Source organism: Arachis hypogaea, chromosome 3 (assembly GCF_003086295.3).
Source record: "Arachis hypogaea cultivar Tifrunner chromosome 3, arahy.Tifrunner.gnm2.J5K5, whole genome shotgun sequence".
NCBI lineage: Eukaryota > Viridiplantae > Streptophyta > Magnoliopsida > Fabales > Fabaceae > Arachis > Arachis hypogaea.
This window is the reverse complement of record NC_092038.1, coordinates 134,463,302-134,485,792: the sequence shown is the minus strand read 5'-3', so window position 1 is coordinate 134,485,792 and position 22,491 is coordinate 134,463,302. Positions and strand designations below refer to the sequence as shown.

The window sequence follows — 22,491 nt, the reverse complement described above, 5'->3', positions numbered from 1 at the left end:
TATAATTCGATACATATGTAATTTTTTTTTCACATTAAAAATACATCAAAATTAAGTAAGTTAACCAAAAATATTGTAAAATAAGTTTTATTATACTTTTTAGGGAATAGCATTGATGAAATTTTGAAGGTAATAAATAATTGAATCAAACAATTTTATTCATATAATAACTGAAAAATTAATGATAAACTTGACTCTCTTCATTACAATTTTATTCTGTTGAGAGCTTGCATTCTCATTGATCCATTTGCATGATGAAAACGACTTACAAGTTACAATGCCAAGTATTGTTTATTATTATTTTATGTACTTGTCAAAATTTTATTTCATCAACTGGGTTCAATGAGACAATTTTTTATGTTTCAAATCAAATTTAATTCGTTGCAAAAACATTTGTTTTCAAACACAGCCTTAGGTTTTTTAACCACAACTAGGATATAAGCTTTCAGGATCATGTAGGAACAAACAACAGGACATAATTAATTCAATAAATCTATTTTCTCATCTTTCCATGAACAAAAAGCGCCTGAATAATTTAAGGAGAGCCTCAGAGTTTGATGGCACAAAAGAGAAAAGATTAAGGGATTATGGTGGCAAATGGGAGAAAAGAAATTGTTTAAGCAAAAGAATATAAATTTGAGGTGCTAATGATAATCTTGAATATTTTCCAAACAACCTGAAGAAACACATCGGTTGACAATTTTGACAGGACAAAGTTGCTCAATAAGATTCACCTTCCCTTACATTCTTCTTCATAACACATTATAAAACAAAAGATGCTTCTTTTGCTCTCAAGTTTTCCATGAACAAATGGCTTGATTGACTGAACTGACATCTATACTTAGAAATAATGAAACGAAGAAGGGTAGCAAAGAAAATGGAAAATTTCATCAACTCTGTGCCTTTCCATTTGGTTTTGGTGATTGTTGGGGAAACTGATGGTGATATGGAGATGCATGTGTACCATGTGGTATCGAAAGGCTCCTCGGATGCTGCCCGTTCCGCGTCAGTAATGCGCCTTGTGTTCGTCCGTTTCTAGTATTCGGGCTTGCACTGAACCGGTCGGCTTGAATTGTCTGGAAATAATATGATGAACTAGCCATGTCCTTGAGGTTTGGCAGAGGCTTTAAAGCTTCTACGACTTCACTCATGAGAGGCCTTGCCTTTGGATCTCTACTAAGGCAATGTGCAGCCAAACTAGCTGCTTTCTGAGCTCCTTTTATGGAGAAGTGACCCTCCAAACGAGGGTCTATCAACCGGTAGAACCTTCTTTTCTCTCCTAGATGCGGTCTAGCCCATTCCACGAGGTTATGTTCGCCATTGGGTCGGTTTTTGTCCATAGATCTTCTGCCAGTCAACATCTCAAGTAGTACTACTCCGAAACTATACACATCACTTCTTGACGTAAGATGTCCTGCCACGACAACATAAATCTTATATACGGAATTGGTTAATACAAAAGTTGGAAATGAAAATGATACTATGTAAGGTATGAGAAAACACAAGTGTGCTTGAAACTATGGCAATGTAATTTAGGATCCTTAAACCTAAATCAGCCACAAGATGAAAAAACGAAAATGATAAGTATCACACAAATGTACCAAGAGCAGAAACAGTCTCACAAAGGAATTACATTCCAAAAATTTTGATTCAGAAATTTCAAGTGCAAGCTGAACTTACCTGTCATGACATACTCTGGTGCTGCATAACCATAGGTTCCCATCACTCGAGTGGAGACATGGGTTTTATCACCCTCAGGACCATCTTTTGCGAGTCCAAAGTCAGAGAGCTTGGCATTGTAGTCCTGAATCATTGCGATATTAAAATGATGGATATAAAGGGGAGAAATAGATAATGTAATCCTACTATAGCTGTTGGAACTTACCGAATCCAATAGTATATTGGAAGTCTTGAAATCCCGATATATTACTGGTCGTTCTGCTTCCTCGTGAAGAAAAGCAAGACCTTTTGCAGCTCCCAGTGCAATTTTCATCCTAATGGACCATGGAAGAGGCAGGGATCCTACAAAAGATATGATACCATGAAAAATGGATATGATTCTAACCATGAACATAAAGCAGAAATGTACATACAGTGTTGTTTTTGGGGGGGGGGGGGGGGGGATTAATTGGAGTAACAAATGCAGCTAATATTGGAAATAAAATTGAGAAAATGACTATTCCGAGAAAGTAACTTACTCCTAAACAAGTGGTTTTCTAGACTTCCCCGAGGCATGAACTCATATACTAGCAACCTCTGATCATCTTCGATACAGTAACCTATAAGTTTAACAAGGTTTGGATGAACTAAATCACCCAGAAAATTTACTTCAGCCTGTTACATGAACCAAACAAGAAATTAAAACTAGAACACGAATAAATAGGGCACAGTATATGAACATATTATTAAAGGGAAACACAGGCACGCACACGCAATTCAACTGAAATTTAAGGAAGAAAATTATATTGGAAGATTCACAAACCAGCCATTCTTTATGACCCTGGAGTCCATCATGGTTGAGGGTTTTTACAGCAACAGTGAGCCCCGTACCAGGTTTCACAGGAGCAGTTCCATTTTCTTCGATCCATCCCTTGAACACACAACCAAACCCACCTTCGCCAAGAAGACTCTCGGGCCGAAAATTTCTTGTTGCCAACTTAAGATCATTGAAAGTGAACTTTCGCAGCCTCAAAGCAACTTTAAGCTCCTCTTCAAGTTTGGAAGTGGATGCATTGCTTTCAGCATTACTAGTTGTTGTAGAAGAGACAACTGGAAGCGTTGGTTGGTCTCTACTTGTGTCAATAGTTGATTTACTTTCGGCTAAAGAAAAGCCAAAACAGCAGAAAAGGTGGGAAACATAATTAGACAAGGCAATAAGACGGCATCATACGATATCAGGCTTAGCCAAGAAAGACAATGGATAGCATCCAAGAATGACTCAATAAAGTTGAGAAATGCAGAAGACCAGAGATAATCGAATTAATCGTTTGGCAGCATAACAGATAAACATACCTACACAGACATGGATACAGGGTGATACAACCTAATCATCATAGGTTCTAAAAAGTCACTGTGTAACTCATACTACGCCGTATGAGATGAAATAGGGACCCTGATTTCCCCTTGAAAGTTCCCACAAAACCTTAAATAAACCACTTTCTCTATTATAACACACCCCTATGTACCAACTTTGGAATTTGCTTCAATTTGAAATTTTGAAAAAGCAGGAACTATGAAGAACACAAATTTGTTACCATTCAACAAGTAAATCTCTACCATGTTCAGCTATGCACAATTCAAAACAAATCACAAAAAGGTTAAAATGCATAAATATGAAATCTCCAAATACATACTAAGAACAACAACTTTTAAAAGAGAAAATATTAGAAGTTACCATAATTGGTGCTGGTGCCACTAACAGAGCTATCAACCTTGGATCTTGAAGAAATGCAGCTCCCAAATAACCTAAGCCTAACCCAACACCCAGTCTCTTGTTCCTCTTCAACTATCCCACTCTCTTTCTTCTTTTTCTTTTTCCCACCTTTTGATTTACACACATCCAAATGCTCCACCACCTTACCATTCTCAGCACCCAAACCCATCTCTCTCAAGCCCTAAAGAATCAAACCCACAAATCATCAAAACCCAAAATCCCAAAACGCCCCCAAACCACAATGCCCAACCTGCCACCACCCCCCAAGACCCAGATGACGAATTCCCAAACAAAACCTAAAAATCAAAACTTCACTACTGGAAAACAAAATCCCGGAAATTTAGAACGAAGATTACAAGGGGGGGGGGGGGGGGCAGATCACATGGGCCAGATCAAAGAACCCAACAAATAAAAATTAGAACTTCCCCCTAACCCTAGATTGATCAGCTAGTTGGGGAAATGAATAGAGTTTAATGGCAACAACCCTTTTGCCCAAAAAGAACACAGCAACTTAGCTGAACTCGGAAAGCTATCTCCAAAGCCACAAAACATAAACATAAGCATAAACAAAACAGAAATCTCAGGGGACTAGGAGAGTTTGGTTTTTGTTTTGTGTGTTGTGTCATGCGCCTATGTTGCTCTGTTATGCTTTGCAAGCTGACCCAGCACACCACAACCTTCAACTCCAACAAACACACAACACATTGCTGAAATGGAAATCTAGATAAAAATAATAACAATAGATAGATAATAAATATAAATATTAAAATAAAACTTGGAAGATTAAAAATCAGATAATAATAATAATAGGTATATTATTTATTAATTATTATTGTTGTTGTAAATAAAATAAGCTCTAAAAGAAATGTGGATTCTCTCTGTCATTCTTTAATTGATTAAAAAAGAAAGGGGGACTTTTTTTTTGGAGCTGTCTGAAAATGAAATGTGGAAGAATGGAAGATTTAGAACTTAGAAGTAATTTAAAAAAAAAAAAAAAAGTTGAGCATATAGGGGAAGGGGAAAAGGAGCGGGCAGGTAGGGCAGGAGAGAGAAATGTGGGACCCACGATGGATGATGACGTGGCTTGCCTTCGGCGAGATGACCAAATCCAGGTTAATCTCATTCATTAGACTCTAGCTATCATAATTGATAAAAAGATATTAGATAATTAATATTTTTAAGTTTATATTTAAATTAACCATAATTAATTTTTTATTCTTTTATATTAAAAATATTCACTTACTAGTATTTCCAGTTCATAAATATAATACCTTATATTTAATTATGAAAGAGAAATATCATATATGTAGGTATTATTATCTTCATTTTGGTTCACTTCTATAAATTTGTTCGGTTGGACTCGGTCCTACACTTAAAAAACACTGCTTTCCTAATCCTGTGCGACAGTATTTTTCTTTTAATGAATGAATGAATCCACATATATATTAATATTTAATAGAAAGAAAAATATAGGTAAACAATTAAAATACTAAATAATATAAATAATAGGTATATCGGATGTTTATTTTATTAAATGTGTAGATGATTATTTTAATAGTAAGATTTAGATGGATAATTTGAAAGTGTAGTATAGTTTAATTTAATTGATAGTTATTCATATTATTCAAAAAAATTATTAATTACCTAATATTATCCTTAATAGAATAATAGTAAACAATCATGGTGCTTATATTAAAAAAAAATCAATTATTCATATAAAATATATATTATATAAAACATATTAAAAACGTGTAAAAAAATATATATTTGTACATAAATATATAATAATTTATTTTTATATATACATAATATTTTTGAATGGCAAATTAGTGAAAATCTTTTTTAATTTGAAAAGGTAAATAATATCCTAAGGTGATTTTTATACTTGATAAATGAAAATTTAAATTTCGTTGGGATTTTCGTTTGCTAAATGTCGATTACTTAATCAAACTACAAATCCAAAGGTTTGTTTGGTGGGACGGGGGTTTTGAAGCTTTTTAGTTTAAGTAAAAATGTAAAATACTAATAATATAAATTCATTTTGAATACCAATAAAGAATACTACTTATCACATGTAAAACACGTTGATAAAAAGTCACCAAAAAAAAAACTTTGATAAAAAAAATTCACATTCAAAAATGAAAAGGTAAAAGCGCTAATATAAATGGCATGTGTGTTTCAAAAATATATTAAAATTACTATTAAATATTCAAAGTGATCTTTAAAAAATTAAAAATAAAACACTTTGATCCTTAAAAAACACTTATTATTCTAAAAATTTTCAAAAATTACTTCAAATTAATCTTTGTATCATTGTAAAAGAAGACTAATTTATTTTATAATAATATCTTTAACTTAATTATCTTATAATAAAATTTATTTATAACTTATTTGTTAAACATGCATATCAAGAATAATATTATTGAAAGTAATAAAAATATAAATTTGTCTTATGAAAGTGATTTTTGAGACCTTTTAAAATAATAAAAATTTGTTAAATAGCAAAGTATCTTATTAAATTTGTTAGCGATCAGTAATTATATAACTGATTAAATTTTCTAGCACAGTAAAAATGTTAACACGTAATTGTAGTGTTAGCATATAGTGTTTATTTATTTATTGAATGTATGTAGTAGATGAATCACCCGTTCAATTCGAATTAAATCTCAAAATATCGATTAAGACAAGCTCAATTTAAAAAAGAAAATTATATGGATTAGTGTTAGCATATAATTTACTTTTTTTCATTAGGTGACGTTTTTCTTTGTAAAGAGCTACGGTTTTAAGTGAAAAGTGTGGCTTTAGAAAGTGTGGTTTAAGTAAACAAATCTTTAAATCTGTACATATTTAAAGATTTGTTTACTTAAACCACACTTTCTAAAGCCACACTTTTCACTTAAAACCGTAGCTCTTTACAAAGAAAAACGTCACCTAATGGAAAAAAGTAAATTAGAAGATTTAAGAGAAGAAATAATTAAGTTATCAAAATTAATAGATCAAAAATTAATGATTTTAACTAATGTTAACTGTAATGACACCGAATTCTTAAAATCAATACAAAATGATTTTTCTCAAAATCTTTATTTTACTATAAGTTTTATTGAAGGACTTCAAAAACCTGAAAAAACTTATTTTTCACACGGAATTTCTAAGAAATGTTACCATGGAAATGATTCCCCACATCTTTATCATACTTTTAACCCACAATTAAATTCTATAGTAGATATGCTTGAAGAAATATTAGTATCTATAAAATTTCAAAGAAATAAGGGAAAAAAAATCCCAAAGAAGAAAAATTTCAAAATATAATCAACATAACAGATTTAAAAGTGAAACCACCACTAAAATTATGAATATTGAAGAAAAATTAGAAGAAGTTACAATGCTTTTTAAACAATTAAAAATGGCTCAAGAAAATAATATTATGGAACAGGGATTTCAGATAGAAGAAGAATTAGTAAATTCTGAAAATATAGAAAATGAAGAACACATCCTAGATTATTCAAGTGACGAAGAACCAGCAATTCCAATACAAGTAAAAAATGAAGCTGGAACATCTAGGGATAATCAATCTCAATTTAAATGGGAAACAGGTTTTGATAATTATGCTTTTAAAAAAGGATTTATAAATAAAGATTCAAAATATACAAAAACACCATCAAAATACGTTCCTAAAATCCAGGAAATGGAAGAAGAAAGAATGCTCGATTTAGACTGTAAAAAGAATGAAAAAGAAATTTTCAAAAACTGGTTGAATTCCTTCTTATTAGAAGCCTTTACTAATCCAAAACTTAATGAATTATCTGGAAGAGATATTTGGAATTACATAGGGTTTCATACTAAAGGAGTTATAAGAGATTATATGACATCAATAGAAAACCAAATAATAGAAGAATTAGCAACAAAAACAACAGCTTATGATAAGATATTATATATAATGATGATTCTATATAAAGAATTTTTTGGAAAAAATATTATAGATCATAAACAAGAAGTCTATAATAAAGAATATCAAGAAGCAAAAAATCATTTAGCTAACATTCAGATATATGATCTATGTAATGTGGAGTCTTATATATGTGAATATAGAATACATTATTACAAATTAAAAGAAGAAGATAAAAATCATTATCTTAGTATGTATATAACAAAACTTCCATATCCTGCTAATGAATTTATTATGGGAAGATTTATAAGAGAGATAAATAGAGGAACAATTGAAAATAATTTTGGTGGAGCAACCTCTGCAATAAGAGAGGAAATAAAAGAACATTGTATGCAAGAAGCAACTCAAAAAAGATTTGCAAATATAATTAGAATTTGCTGTCAGGATAATGAAGAGATACCTCAAAAATATGGTCTTAATAAAAATTTTCAAAGAAAAAGAAAATATCAATTTAGAAAAAGAAAATACTATCCAAACTGGAGAAAAAAGAGGTATTTTAGAAAAAGAAATAACAATAAAAATAAAAGACAAAAAAGTGATTATTGCCCGAATAAAAAAGAAAATTGTAAGTGTTGGTATTGCCAAGAAGAAGGACACTATGCAAATGAATGTCCGAAAAAGAAGGATAAAAAGGATCTTACTAAACAAATAGAAATTGCTAAGTCCTGTTTCATGGAACCATTAGAAGAATCTGATGATAACTTAGACTATATTTTTGAATATGTCTCGGAAATAGACTCAGAGACTGAGTAATAATGCTACATTTATTACTATAAAAATAACAGAAAAGTTTATAAATGCTTTCATAGATTCTGGAGCAACGCAATGCTTTGCTAGTTCAAACATAAAACTTGATTGGAAAAAATTAAAGAAACCATTAAGAGTTAGAATAGCTGACAAATCAATACATAAAATTAACCAAAAAGCAGAGATGGTTGAAATTTTTATTCAAAATTATAGGTTCATTGTTCCATCTATATATATGTTAGACTCTGGAATGGATTTTATCATAGGAAATAATTTTTTAAAGCTATATCATCCATTCATTCAAGAATTAACATATATAGTTTTAAAAGCACCACACGATTCTTCAATAAATCAAAAATCAAAACGTATAAAAATACCAACTACCACTATAGATAAGATCTTAAAATTTAAAATATTTTCTATATTAGAGACATGTTATTTAAATTTATACTTTCAGATAAATATCCCAAAAAATAGTCTTGAAATAAAGATAGAAGAACTTTTGGATGAAATTTGTGCTGAAAATCCTTTAGATGTTAAAAATACAAATAACGAATTAGTAAGTATTAAATTAAAAGATCCTACAAAAGAGATAAATGTTCCAAATAAAATTCCTTATTCCGCAAGAGAAAGGAAAGAGTTTTCATTAGAATGTAGAGATATTTTGGAAAAAGGAATTATAAGATTAAGTAAAAGTCCTCATGCGGCTCCAGCATTTTATGTCGAAAACAATAATGAAATTAAAAGGGGAAAACGAAGAATGGTTATTAACTATAAGAAGATGAATGAAGCAACTATTGGTGATGCTCATAAACTTCCAATAAAAGATTCTATTTTAGAAAAAATTAAAGGAGCAACTTGGTTTTCATCTCTTGATGCAAAATCAGGATATTGGCAGCTTCGTTTAGACGAAGAAACAAAGAAATTAACTGCTTTTACTTGCCCAACAAAAGAATCAACAAGTGTGTTACTCTATGAATGGAATGTATTACCATTCGGATTAAAACAAGCCCCAGGTATTTACCAAAGATTTATGGAAGAAAATCTAAAAGAGTTAAATGAATTTGTTTTAGTGTATATTGATGATATACTAATTTTTACAAAACAGGATAGAGAAGATCATCTTCAAAAATTATTAATAGTTTTAGAAAGATGTAAAGAAAAAGGATTAGTTCTTAGCAAAAAGAAAGCAAGAATAGCAAAACAAGAAATAGAGTTTCTTGGATTAATTCTATCTACTCAAGGAAAGCTAAAACTTCAACCAAATGTCCTAGAAAAGGTAAATTTATTTCCTAATAAAATAGAAGATAGAAAACAATTACAAAAATTTTTAGGATGTATAAATTATATTTCTGATCAAGGATTTTTAAAGAATATAACAGAATACACTAAAAGCTTATTTCCAAAAATAAGTACTAAAAAAGAATGGAAATGGGATGAAAAAGATAGTATGCAAATTCAAAGGATTAAAGAATTATGTGAAAAACTTCCAGAACTTTATATTCCAGAAGAAAATGACTACTTAATAGTAGAAACAGATGCTTCAGACATAACCTGGTCAGGATGTCTAAAAGCTAAGAAAGCTATAAAAAGTTTGGAACAAGGAAAAGAATCACTAGATTCTAAAGATTCCCTAAAGGAATTACTTTGCATGTATATTTCAGGGACTTTTACTCCAACAGAACAGAGATATACCACTCATGAAAAGGAAACTCTAGCAGCAATTAAATCTCTTAAGAAATGGAAAATTGATTTACTACCAAGAGAATTTACATTAAGGACAGATTCAAGCTACCTAACAGGTTTCATACGATATAATTTAAAAGTTGATTATAATCATGGACGATTGGTAAGATGGCAATTATTTTTGTTACAATATCCAATAAAAATTGAATATATTAAGGGTGACAAAAATGTTATTGCAGATACATTAACAAGAGAATGGAGTTCGTCTACAACGCATTAGATCAAGAAATTCAAAAATATGAGCAAGAGCTCGAAAAATGCAAGCATTGTCAGCAAATAAGGACACATATCCAATCCCTCAAGAAGGCCATCGAAGCAATGAAATCAACACAACAAGTAGAAACATCAGAGTTCAGCCAGCTAAGCATGGTGGACAAATCAGGTAAAGAAAAAATTTCAGAAAATAAAACAATTGCTGAAATCATTAAAAAATCCACCCAAGATAAAAAATATTATGTAATTTATAATGGCCCCATGAAAGGAGTATATGATGCCTGGGAAAAAGCAGCACCATTCACACACCAGTCAAAGATAATTCATAAAGGAGGGTTCCTAACACTGGAAGAGGCAAAGAAATCCTTCAAGGAATATGAAGCTCTCCATCCAGAGCAAACCCTAAAAAGAGCAGATAAAGCTCCAATTCAAACCCAGAGAACAGGGATAATAAGAAACATTCCTACAAGGGCTGAAATCAAGGAAAAGAAAAGGGTTTGTAGATCTAATCTCAGAGAAACCCTTAACATAGTCCTGAATTGGACTGAAGAAAAAAGGGCAATTTTGGGATATTATCCTGTTGCCAAAGAACAGCTAACAAAGCTGGTTATATTTCCAGATGCTTCCCCATCTGACACCTATCAGTTTTTCCAGTATGGATTAATTGATACAATCTTAATTTTTAATGATCTAAAAATTATTAGTGAGTTTCCTGCAGGATTCGTTGATGCAGTAAAGAGATTTAAAAATATGATTGACAATGTAAATCCAAGGGATATATCCCTAAAAATTACAAACAGTCAACCTATTTTTAATGAAGAAGAAGAATGCTTGGTTCCAGCACACCAAGTAATATTCATGTCCGTTTTCCCAGGAAATTTTCAACCAATTGATCAAATTCAAGATTTAACAATTTACAGTCATGAAGGAAGGCTAGCCAGCACATTAGCAAGGGTCTTTGAAAGAACTCAAAAAATAACGAAGGAATCTCACACAAGGATTAATTATAAAAGTAGAAATACTCTGCTTGTGTCCAGTAAAAGAAATGAAATTGAAGAAAGAGAGATGAGACTCTTGGTAGAATTTGAATCAGCATTCTACAACTTATCTGGACTTTTAGAAAAGCTCCCTGAAGGGATAAAGAGGAATCTCTGCTATTTGATAAAAGACAGAGAAGACCACAAGTGCCAGCTATGTGCCTCAGAATTATCTGAAGAAAGCAATAATGAAACGGAATCAACTCACATGATGAAGGAAGAAGACAATACATCTGACGGTCACATGATAAAAGAAGAGGACAGCACATCTGAAGCATCTCTCAACATTATTGCATAGTGACGTAAGCACTTAGGTCATAGAGCACCAACAATGTAGCTGGTGAAAGAGAACAAACAATGACGTAAGCAATGACGTCATAAGAAGGGTAAGGATGAGAATTGTCCATCAAACCCAACTATTATAAATAGGTTGCTTAGGCAATTGTAAAGGCATCAGACAATAGGAAGCATGAGGCTAAGAGTACTCATATGCTAGGAGAGCAAGGAGGAAGCTGCCGAGGCGATTCTATAGTCTGAGGAAGAATCCCCTTAGGAAAAAATAGTTCTAAACTCCCCTCTGGAGTTAGTATCTACAATCTCCCCTCTGGAGATAAAAACCCCTTATGTAAAATATATTGAATAAAGGAAGTTTTTCTCCAAAAAGGTACATCTTCATTCTAGTCTTTCAATTATGAATTATTTAGAAAGTTTAGAATTAACAGAAGAATCTGATTATTATAGATTAACTGCTTTATTAGATAATGAAAAGCAGGCTGTTCTAAAAACAGAATTAAATCTCAAATCAAATGAAAATTTTAATAAACAAAATCTTTTAAAAGAAGTTTTTAACAGAAAAAATATAATATACTATGGAAAAATTCAACTTGAAGCTCCTATAAAAATAAAATCTGCCAATGGAGAACTTGAAATAGCTTTGATAAATAATGAAGAATTGAGTAAACAGATTGAGAAAATTAAGGATCAACAAAAAGATCTAAAATTGGATGCATTCATATTAGTACTATACAAGTCTTAATTAAATCTACATATATGAAAGGAATTAATTCACCAATAAGTTTAGCAATTTGTGACAAAAGAATTACTGATGACCCAATAGATCAAATAATTGGAATTGTTCATGGAAATTTGGCAAACGTAAATGTTAAATTTAATGCCCATCTTGGATATGCTATACCTTTATCAACTGAAAATCTTGGAAGATCTGTAAGTTTGGCTTATAAATTTCATAGAAAGAATTTAATGGAACAAGATGATGAACCATTTTCAATTACATATGCAATAAATTATGTTTTAACAAATAGCCATCATAGTATAATATTTAAAAACAGAGAAAGAATTTATGTCGATGAATTATTTCAGAAAATTGTAAAAACAGAAATACCAAAATATAAAGCTATTGAAAACTCAGTTCTATTACTAAAAGAACCATCAGGAAAATTGGTTTCATCAAATTTTCAAATAAGAGAATCTAAAATTAATAGTCCCTTAAGTTTATCTAAGTTAAAGATTAAAGAAGAAGATTCTGAAATAAAAGAATTAACAAAAAAGGTCGAAAAATTAAATGAAACCCTAAATACTAAATTATGACAATAAATAAAGAAGAAATATATGTAACTTATCAAGATAAGAAACAAGAGCTCTTTGAAAGAGAAAATCGTTTGAATTATTTACAGTTCTCTGAAATAAATCAAAGAGCATTTAAGGCTCTAAAAATAATCTATGACAAGTTAAAAAGAGAAGTTGAAGAGTTAGAAAAATTAATAGAATCTCTAGAAAAAAGTGATGAAGCAATGATAGAATTTGCAGAAATTCTAAAATAAATAATGAAGCATACAAAAATTGAAAGACCAGAAAATAAAATAAAAAGAAAAAGAGCGAAAAAATTAAAAATAAAATAAAGGAGTATAAAAAGGAATTAAATAATCTTCAAATCGAAATTGATGACCTTATAATAAAAAGGATAGAAATAAGAATAAATATAAACAAGTTGGAGTTAAACTTAAAAAATTTATAAATGTCTGGAAAACCATATTATGACTTAAAAGAATTAAAGCTGTTAAAAGAAAAAATGGAGAATGAGGTTGAAAAATTAAAAAGATATTTAGAAACAACGGAAAGTGTAGAAATAAAAGAAGTTTTTGAAGATTTGAAAAAATATATTAAAGAAAAAGACAAACAGATAAAAGATTTTATAAACAATAATCCATGCAAAAAAGAATATTATAAACTAAAACAAGATTAAAAAAATTATAAAAATGAAATCAGAATTATAAATACTAGTAATAATAGAAGTTTTCAATATCTTCAAATCTATACACATTATAAACATAAAAGAGTTAAAAAATTTTCAACATCTTCAAATTTATACACATTATAAACATAAAAGAGTTAAAAATTGGTATCAGAGCCAAGTTAACGATTAAGGGTAACACTTTCTCTTTAAGCAACACTTTTAGTGATACGCTTTTAAACCAAATAAAAACAAAAATCTGTAAATCTATACCAAAATGCATCTGTGCACTAGATGGACCCTTTAAAAATGATCACTCTTACTAATATTTGGTGAAAAGTCATGGGAGTTAACTAGTGATGGTTGTTGTATCTAGAAGATTATGAACAAGTTAGAAACGTACACAAACAAGTTGAGTTGTATGAAAACACACACAATGGTTACAAGTACATAGGTAGGTGCATGTTAGGTTATCACATATAGAATCACAATACACACACATTATGGTTCTTGCGGTTCCATTTGTACTTCTCATATCATTCTGCTTCTGCAACGGGTGTATTAAATTTCATCTAAATTGATTATGTGTGTTAGGGGTGCACTGAGGAGCTAATTTGGTGTGATTTCATTAGGTTTAGAGTTGGGTAAGAATCTCAAAAATAGACCCGGTCATTATTTCGGGTCGGGTCCGGTCCATAGCTCGGGTCACCCGAAGTCGACCCGGTGGCCCGGTCATCATACACAATTAATATTTTGTGTTATTAGTGATGGATCATGACTATTCTTATGTGGAATTTAAGTATTGTAAACCTTAATATTTTGTTTTATTAGTCATTATAAGACTATAAGTTAATGTTTTATGTTTAGAATGCATAAGATTTTAAACTAATGCATAATATTGTGTTATTTGTATTGATTTAAATATTTGGTATTATTAGACAATATTAGTATTGATTGTGGTTTTATTTTAGTATTGATTGTGGTTATGCTTTAATTTTAAAGAAATGTTGGTTCTTGTTATATTTTTCTAAGTGAATTTTACCATGTTAAATAATAGTTGGAGTCTTGAAAATTTGGATATTTTTACATGCTAACTTACAAGAAGGTATCAACGTAATGTAATGTTAACGGCCCGGTTTTCATCCGGTATAATTGTGGCCCAAAAGTTTATTGGTTTCATCGGGTTTAGGGTCGGGTTCGGGTCTAATGAATAGACCCGATGTATATTTCGAGTTGGATATGGGTCACACAAAATCCGACTTCACCCGACCCATGTGCACCTCTAATGTGTGTTAAAAAAAACTTTTATACATAATAAACAATGTTGGATTTCCCAAAATGAATTGGATGATACATTAGTTCTTCCTATTTGAAACCAAAGTTACTGATTCCTAAGTATTTGGGAAAAAAAAACGGAAATATTTGATAATAAAATAAAATTAGCCAAAAACAGTTATAATTTATCTTATTTAATATTCATTAATTATTGTAATAATTGATGAATGCTAAATAAAATAAATTTTGTCTTTTCTTTTTTTTTCTCTAGTATTACCGGAAAAAAAAAAAAAGCTTAGTCCCATGCAAATCACAGGATGATTTTTTCACACGCCGGATTAATCAGGGCATGATTTGGCATCTTGTGCTGTTGAATAAGAAAAGAAAGAATTGCCTTTTCTAAATGAAACTGCTACTCCCAATCTAGTTATGTTACAAAAATCTATCTATCTGTCTATCTACAAAAGTTAATACTTATATTTTTTTACAATCAAAGAATAACATCTTTTTACTTATTTTATTGCCACATAAATTCTTTTGTTAAGTTGTAATTTTTATAAAATTTTAAATTTATTTTTTATTATTTTTCTTCATCTAATAATATTAACTAGTATTATTTTTTATTATTTTTCTAAAAATAATAATATATAGTATTTTTAAATACATTTTAATAATATATATTACGAATAAAGTTAGACATACAGATAAATAATAATATTTAAGTTTATTCAAATATATTCAATTTTTTTATTAAGATACAGTTAAACATAATAGATACATATATTGAATAAGTGTTAATAAATATTATGTTCAAAATATATTTGACATGCGAACATAACAAGTCATTAAAAAATATAGAAAATAACTAATACCATTATTATTATTATTATTATTATTATTATTATTAGAAAAAGTATACGAAACCAATTCCAAATTAACTAAGAATGGAATAACTTAATTAATTATAAATATAGTAATTAGTTTTATTTATTTATGATTTAAAATATTGGTTATTAAATATTTTACCACATTCAAATTAGGAGGAAATAATTTCAGTATCATTGCAACGTGAATCACAGAAACTGATTCAATTAGTTTTCGTCTCTTCACCCTCCTTCCCTCTCCAAATACCTAAAATATAATAAATAAAAAACAGATTCAGAACTATCCAATTTACAAAGAAAAGAAACATCCTAATATCTAGTATAAATACTGAAGTTTTGGATTTATCTAGAAGCATTTGGCTGGTTTTTGACTCGAAACATCTTGATTTCCTATTATTATTATTATTATTATTATTATTATACGTTTTATACTATCACTATTCACTATTATTGGGGCAGAGAGAGGGAAAATTTTTCCTTTGAAACTTGAAACGGAAAATTTAATGTAGAAAACAAAGGAAAAGCAAGAATAGAAAGAAGACTACTACTAGTAAGTTTTGATTAGCCAAACCCCCCAAAAGGAGGAAAATTCCGCATTCTTTTTCTAACTTTTCCTCCTTTCACCCAATATTTTGAGCATTGAAAACAGAACATTCACATTTTAATCTTCTACGATTATCCATTCCCTAGTTATTTTAAAAAAGAGTGATGATAATATAAACTATTGCGAGTAAGATTTCAAGTGACTATTGTTTACTAATTTTTTAAATAATTACTTATACAAATTTCAAATGACCTTTTAAGAGTATAATTTTGGTATACCCACTGATATAAATACTGGTACAAATTCATTTAATTATTGCAATGCTTATATCAAAAGTCATATATCTAAATTAGCATTAATCTTAAATATTCTTTCTATTCCTTAAAAAAAATATGAAAAGAACAGCTATATGTCACGACAAAAGAGAAGTGGTCTAATGAAAGTTGATTAGATAAAAAAATTCCGAGAGAAAAACTAGTACATTCTTCGTGAATTGCGGATCCAATATTACCAAAATATTGATCTGATCTGCAGATTCAATATCCATTTTTTTTAGTTTGCATTCGATTTGTACAGATATATCCACAAAATATAAAAAAATTTCAAAAATTTATTTTTATTAAAAATATCAATAAAATTTTATTTTTTATTTTTTTTAAATATATTTATTTTTAAAATATTATTTAATATATTTTTTAAATAATAAAAATAAAATAATACAACATATATAATAATTATTAGTTGAAATAAAATATTAAAATTTATTTATTTATTTATTTTTATGTGAATCTACGAAATATGCAAATATTTTAATTTTCTTATCCTAATGTATGCGTTGGATAAATGTGTGAGTTATGAGAGAAGGGGATAGTGAATCAAATAGCGCAATTTTTCAAAGCGTGTATTACACGTACTTTTCTTTAGGTTTAATTCGCCCCACTAATATACAATGGTATGCAAAATGGGTTACTGGCGAATTTTTTGTAGGATACAATGAAAAACACTTGACTTGTTTATGCACTCACACAGTCAAGCCTTACACTAAATGATAATTTACAGAATAATATTCTCTATTTTTTCTTTTGCACATAAAAAAAGTGTTGAGATGGATTGTTCAGCAATAATAAAATGAGGAAAATTTATAGATACGAAGTACATGCAACATGCAGCTACGTACTCAACAGACACAACTTTTTAAATAGTTACAACATTTCAACAGAACCTTTTAACAGGCATAACTTTTGAATAAGTCACAACTCTATCAAAAGATGTAACTCTTCAAAATAGCTTTTCACATATCACAATCCCTCACCATTTTCAAATGGAAGTTTTATGCTTTCAATAGGTATCTTGCGATTTGAACCTTTATCTAGTAACCAGGTATTCACTCATCCGAATTTAAAATGGTAGACAAGCTTTGAACCATTTAACTCATATGAACAAAGCGTGCACTAATGACACATAAAATTTTAGTATCATTTAAATGTTATATTAAATATGACACATTTAGTATACTACATGACCTTGTGTCTTATATCCTTTTGTGAGTGCTTTAAGAATAAAATCTTAACTCTAAGAACTGGCCTGAGTTTACACTCATATAGGTAGACTCTATCAAAAATATCCCATAATTAAATACTTCAACAATAATATACTTGTTATAGGTCTATTAAGAGCAAAGCTCATCCTGTTCCTTTATACCATTATGGTTCCAAGTACTTTTTACCTTGGGATAAAAGAAATAATTATGAGTACTTGCAATTACTCTAATAGTGTACTTTACCGCACTGAACTCAAGACTTGATGTTACTCAAGTGTGAGTTGGATTTCCACCATTGGTAATTATTTAAAACACAGATTTTAGTCTCATCCCTTTTGATGTTTTAAACACCAAATCCCTTGTCAATTCTTTCATCAAAGAATCTGCAAGATTTTGTTCTGACCTTATAAAATTTATAGATATAACTCCATTACCAATAAGATTTTTAACATAGGTATGTCTTACTACAATGTGCCTGAATTTTTCATTATAAACTTGGCTATAAGCCTTTGATAATGTTGCTTGGCTATCACAATGTATAGAAATTGGTGCCATTAGTTTTGGCCAAACTGAAATTTCATGTAATAAATTTTTAAGCCATTCAGCTTCCTTGCTTGTTGCTGCCAAAGCAACAAATTCTGCAGTTATGGTAGAATCCGTTATGCAAGTTTGTTTCTTGGCAGCACCCCACCAAGGTTAAAGATCCAACCACTTGTTGATGCATGATCTTCTGTATAGTTTATCCAACTGACATCTGTATATCCTTCTAAAACAGAAGGTTCACCGCTATACAACAAAGTATAGTTTCTTGTTCTTTTCAAATATTTTAATATTCTTCGGACAGCATGCCAATGGTCTTTACTTGGATTGCTTGTATACCGACTTAAACGACCTACAACATATGCTATATCTGGTCTAGTACAAGTCATAGCATACATTAAACATCCAATTATTTTTGCATACTCAATTTGTGAATCAGACGAACCTGTATTGGGTACTAATTTAATACTTAAATCGAAAGAAGTACTAATCGAATATCCCTTAAACTCATCAAACATTTTTAATATTTTCCTATATAATGAGATTGAGATAATCCTAAATTATGACCATCTCTAACAATTTTAATTCCTAAAATTATATCTGCAACTCCCATATCTTTCATATCAAAATTACTAGACAAAAAATATTTAGTTTTTTCTACCTCTTCTAAATTAGTACAAAAAATAAGCATATCATTAACATATAAACAAATCATAACACCTTTACCATTTTTAACTTTACTATACACATATTTATCATATTTATTTTTTTTATATCCATTAGCACGAACAGTTTCATCAAAATTTTTATGCCATTGCTTAGGGGCTTGTTTCAGTCCATATAAAGACTTAACTAATTTGCACAATTTATTTTCTTGACTAGCAACTATAAATCCTTCGAGTTGCTTCATATACACCTCTTCGTCTAGTTTACCATTTAAGAAAGTTGTTTTAACATTCATTTGGTGAATGACAAAATTAAAAATTGAAGCAAGTGCTATAAGCACTCTAATTATAGCAATTCTTGCTACTGGTGCATATGTATTAAAGTAATCAATTCCTTCTTTCTTTGCAAACCCCTTAGCAACTAACCATGCTTTGAACTTATCAACAGTTTCATCTACTTTCATTTTTTTTTTGAAAATCCATTTAGAACCAATGGCCTTTGACCCACGAGAAAAATTCACTTATTTCTAAGTGTTATTTCTCATTATTGAGTCCATTTCATCTTATATTGTTTCTTTCCAAAAATCTGAATCTCGAGACCTTATAACCTCTTCATAGGTCTCAGGATCACCTTCCATAAGAAGGTATATAGGTGCAATGCTATCTATTGATTCTCCTGTCCCTTTCACAAGGAACATAAAGAAATCTAATCCATAAGTCTTTGCTTTTCTTATTCTTTTACTTTTTCTAGGTTCAATATTTTCAACGGGCTTATTTTCTACATTTTCTTCTATTTCTAAGTGAATTTTACTTTTAGGTATTGGAGTTGAATTAAATCTATCCTCTAAGAAAATTGCATCTCTTGATTCAATAACTATATTAGCAGAGTATGATTCATTAGATTCAATAACTACAAACCTATAAGTTTTGTTGTTCTCAGCATATCCTAAGAAAATACATTCTATACCTCTTTCTCCTAATTTCTTTCTTTTAGGTTCAGGAACTTTTATTATTGTTCTACAGCCCCAAACTTTAAGATATTTAAGATTAGGCTTTTTTATTCTTCCAAAGTTCATATGGAGTTATTTTATTCCTTTTATTAGGAATTCTATTTAAAATATAACAAGCAGTTAATATAGCTTCACCTCAATAACCTTTTGCTAGACTAGAATAAGATAACATAGCATTAACCATTTCTTCCAACACCCTATTTTTTCTTTCAGTAATACTATTCTATTGTGGAGAATGTGGTGCAGTGGTTTGATGAATAATACCAGTGGACTCAAAATAACTAGGATTATAATATTCTCCTCCACAGTCAGACCTTAAACACTTAATAAAGGTTTCATGTTGTAATTCAACTTTGGTTTTAAAAATCTTAAATTTATCCAAGACTTCATCTTTAGAATGCATCAAATATATATAACAATATCTACTAAAATCATCAATAAAAGTTATAAAATATTTCTTTCCACCTATAATAGGCGAACTATGCAAATCACATACATCAGAATGTATTAATTCTAATAACTTTGAATTTCTTTGTACTCTTTGAAAAGAAAATCTTGTTATTTTGGTTAACATACAAGTTATGCATACATCTAAATTTTTAATTGGTTTTAGAATAAGATCATATTTTATCATATCATTTAATTTATGAAAATTAACATGTCCTAAGCGATTATGCCATAAATTAAAGGACTCAACAATATAAACAGAAACATTATTATTATTATTATTATTATTATTATTATTATTATTATTATTATTATTATTATTATTATTATGTACAATATTCAATTTAAACATATTCTCACATAAATATCCTTTACCCACAAACACTTCACCCTTAAACAAAATAAATTTGTCTCCTTCAAATACAGACTTAAATCCATATTTGTTAAGTAGAGTGACAGAAATTAAATTTTTTCTGACTTCAGGTATATAATATACATCAGTAAGAGTCAGTACTCTTTTAGAAGTGAATTCAAGTTCCACCGTTCTTTTGTCTATTACGTGAACAATTAATACATTTTTCATGTACAGAATAGTCTTATTCTCTTCTTTGAATGTCTTGAAAAAATCTCTATTCTTGCATACATGTCGAGTTGCACCAGAATCTATCCACCATGATCCAATGTCTTCAATTATGTTGATCTCATAAATAACAGCAATAAGATTATCTTTTATTGCTGTGTCGTTCTTTTCTTTCTTCTTTTTTGAGAAACGACATTCTTTCTTAAAATGTCCTAGTTTTTCACAATGAAAACAATTTTCTTTCTTTTTATTCTTTCTTATATCACCATTGTTACCTTGAAATTTATTAAAATCTCGATATCTCTTCTTGTTGGGTTGGTTGGATTTTCCATCTTCCATTATGTGAAGATTAGCAAGAGTACTTTGCTCTTTAGTATCGTCTTGTTTACGATACTCTTCTTCAAGACGAAGGTAATTACTTAATTGCTCAAGAGAAACATCATCTTTTCTATGGTTTCATAGTTCTTTTGAATTCTTTCCATGATGGAGGGAGTTTGTCAATAATTGAAGATAAAATGATGGTATCATCCATGTGCATGTTATGTTGCTTAAAATTATTTAAAATACGCTCAATTTTATGCAGTTGTTTCATGACAGATCTACCATCAACCATCTTATAATTAGTAAAGTGAGTGACAAGAAATTTCTTACTTGTTGCGTCCTCGGCCATATATTTTGCCTCTAATTTGTCCCATAGTTCTTTTGCGCTCCCAACATTTTAGTAGACATCAAACAGTGCATCAGCCATGCCATTGAGTATGTGCTCGGTGCATATATAGTCATCGTTGTCCCATTTTTGCCTGCCTCGTGTTTCTGCAATGGCCTCCCCTTCAACTTCTGGTGGTGTTGGTATGGTAAGAATATATGCCACTTTTAGTGTTGTGAGAAGGAAGTGCATCTTTTTTTACCATCGTATAAAAATTCCACCATAAAATCTTTTTAACATGATAAAATTCGACGTTATCTCCTTAATTGATGCAGTGGCCATTTTTGTTTTATTAGGGAATAATTAAGCCTAAAAATTGTGAGTTATGAGAGAAGGGTAGTGAATTAAATAGTGCAATTCTTCATGTCGTGTGTTACACACTTTCCTTTAGGTTTAATTCGCCCCCACCAATGTACAATGGTATGCAAAATGGGTTACTGGCGAATTTTCTTTAGGATACAATGAAGAACACTTGACTTGTTTATGCACTCACACAGTCAAGCCTTACACTAAATGATAATTTACAGAATAATATTCTCTATTCTTTCTTTTGCGCTTAAAGAAAGTGTTGAGATGGATTGTTCAGCAATAATGAAATGAGAAAAATTCTTTCTTTTGCGCTTAAAGGAAGTGTTGAGATGAATTGTTCAGTAATAATGAAATGAGAAAAATTTATAGGTACGAAGTACATACAACATGCAGCTACGTATTCAATAGATACAACTTTTCAAATAGTTACAACCTTTTAATAGATATAATTTTTCAAATAGTTACAACCTTTTGACAGAGATAACTTTTAAATAAGTCACAATTTTATGAAAAGATGTAGCACTTTAAAATAACTTATATTTTATAAAATGTTCACAATTTTTTTATCGAATTCAAATAAACATGTATGCCAACTATAAACACCCCTACTTCATAACC

The 22,491-nt window shown here is 29.6% G+C and overlaps 1 protein-coding gene across 1 annotated transcript; it reads right to left on the bottom strand.

The window, feature by feature from the left end:
* Positions 1-635: 635 nt before the first annotated feature.
* Positions 636-4,409, bottom strand: LOC112734029 (serine/threonine-protein kinase PBL34). The gene is made up of 6 exons (XM_025783206.3): positions 3,395-4,409; positions 2,483-2,820; positions 2,199-2,334; positions 1,886-2,022; positions 1,681-1,804; positions 636-1,414 (listed from the first exon to the last, which is right to left on the bottom strand). Exons 1-6 carry the CDS (start codon positions 3,600-3,602, stop codon positions 891-893), a joined length of 1,467 nt encoding a protein of 488 aa, XP_025638991.1. The 5' UTR covers positions 3,603-4,409; the 3' UTR covers positions 636-890.
* Between the last annotated feature and the right edge of the window lie 18,082 nt (positions 4,410-22,491).

Bases quoted from the DNA above. Each gene is read 5' to 3' on its own strand.
- LOC112734029 (XM_025783206.3), bottom strand. From the start codon at position 3,602: ATGGGTTTGGGTGCTGAGAATGGTAAGGTGGTGGAGCATTTGGATGTG. The intron at 2,821-3,394 runs GTAACTTCTAAT...GCTTTTCTTTAG, and splicing joins TGGCACCAGCACCAATTATG to CCGAAAGTAAATCAACTATT. The intron at 2,023-2,198 runs GTAAGTTACTTT...TATCTTTTGTAG, and splicing joins AGAAAACCACTTGTTTAGGA to GATCCCTGCCTCTTCCATGG.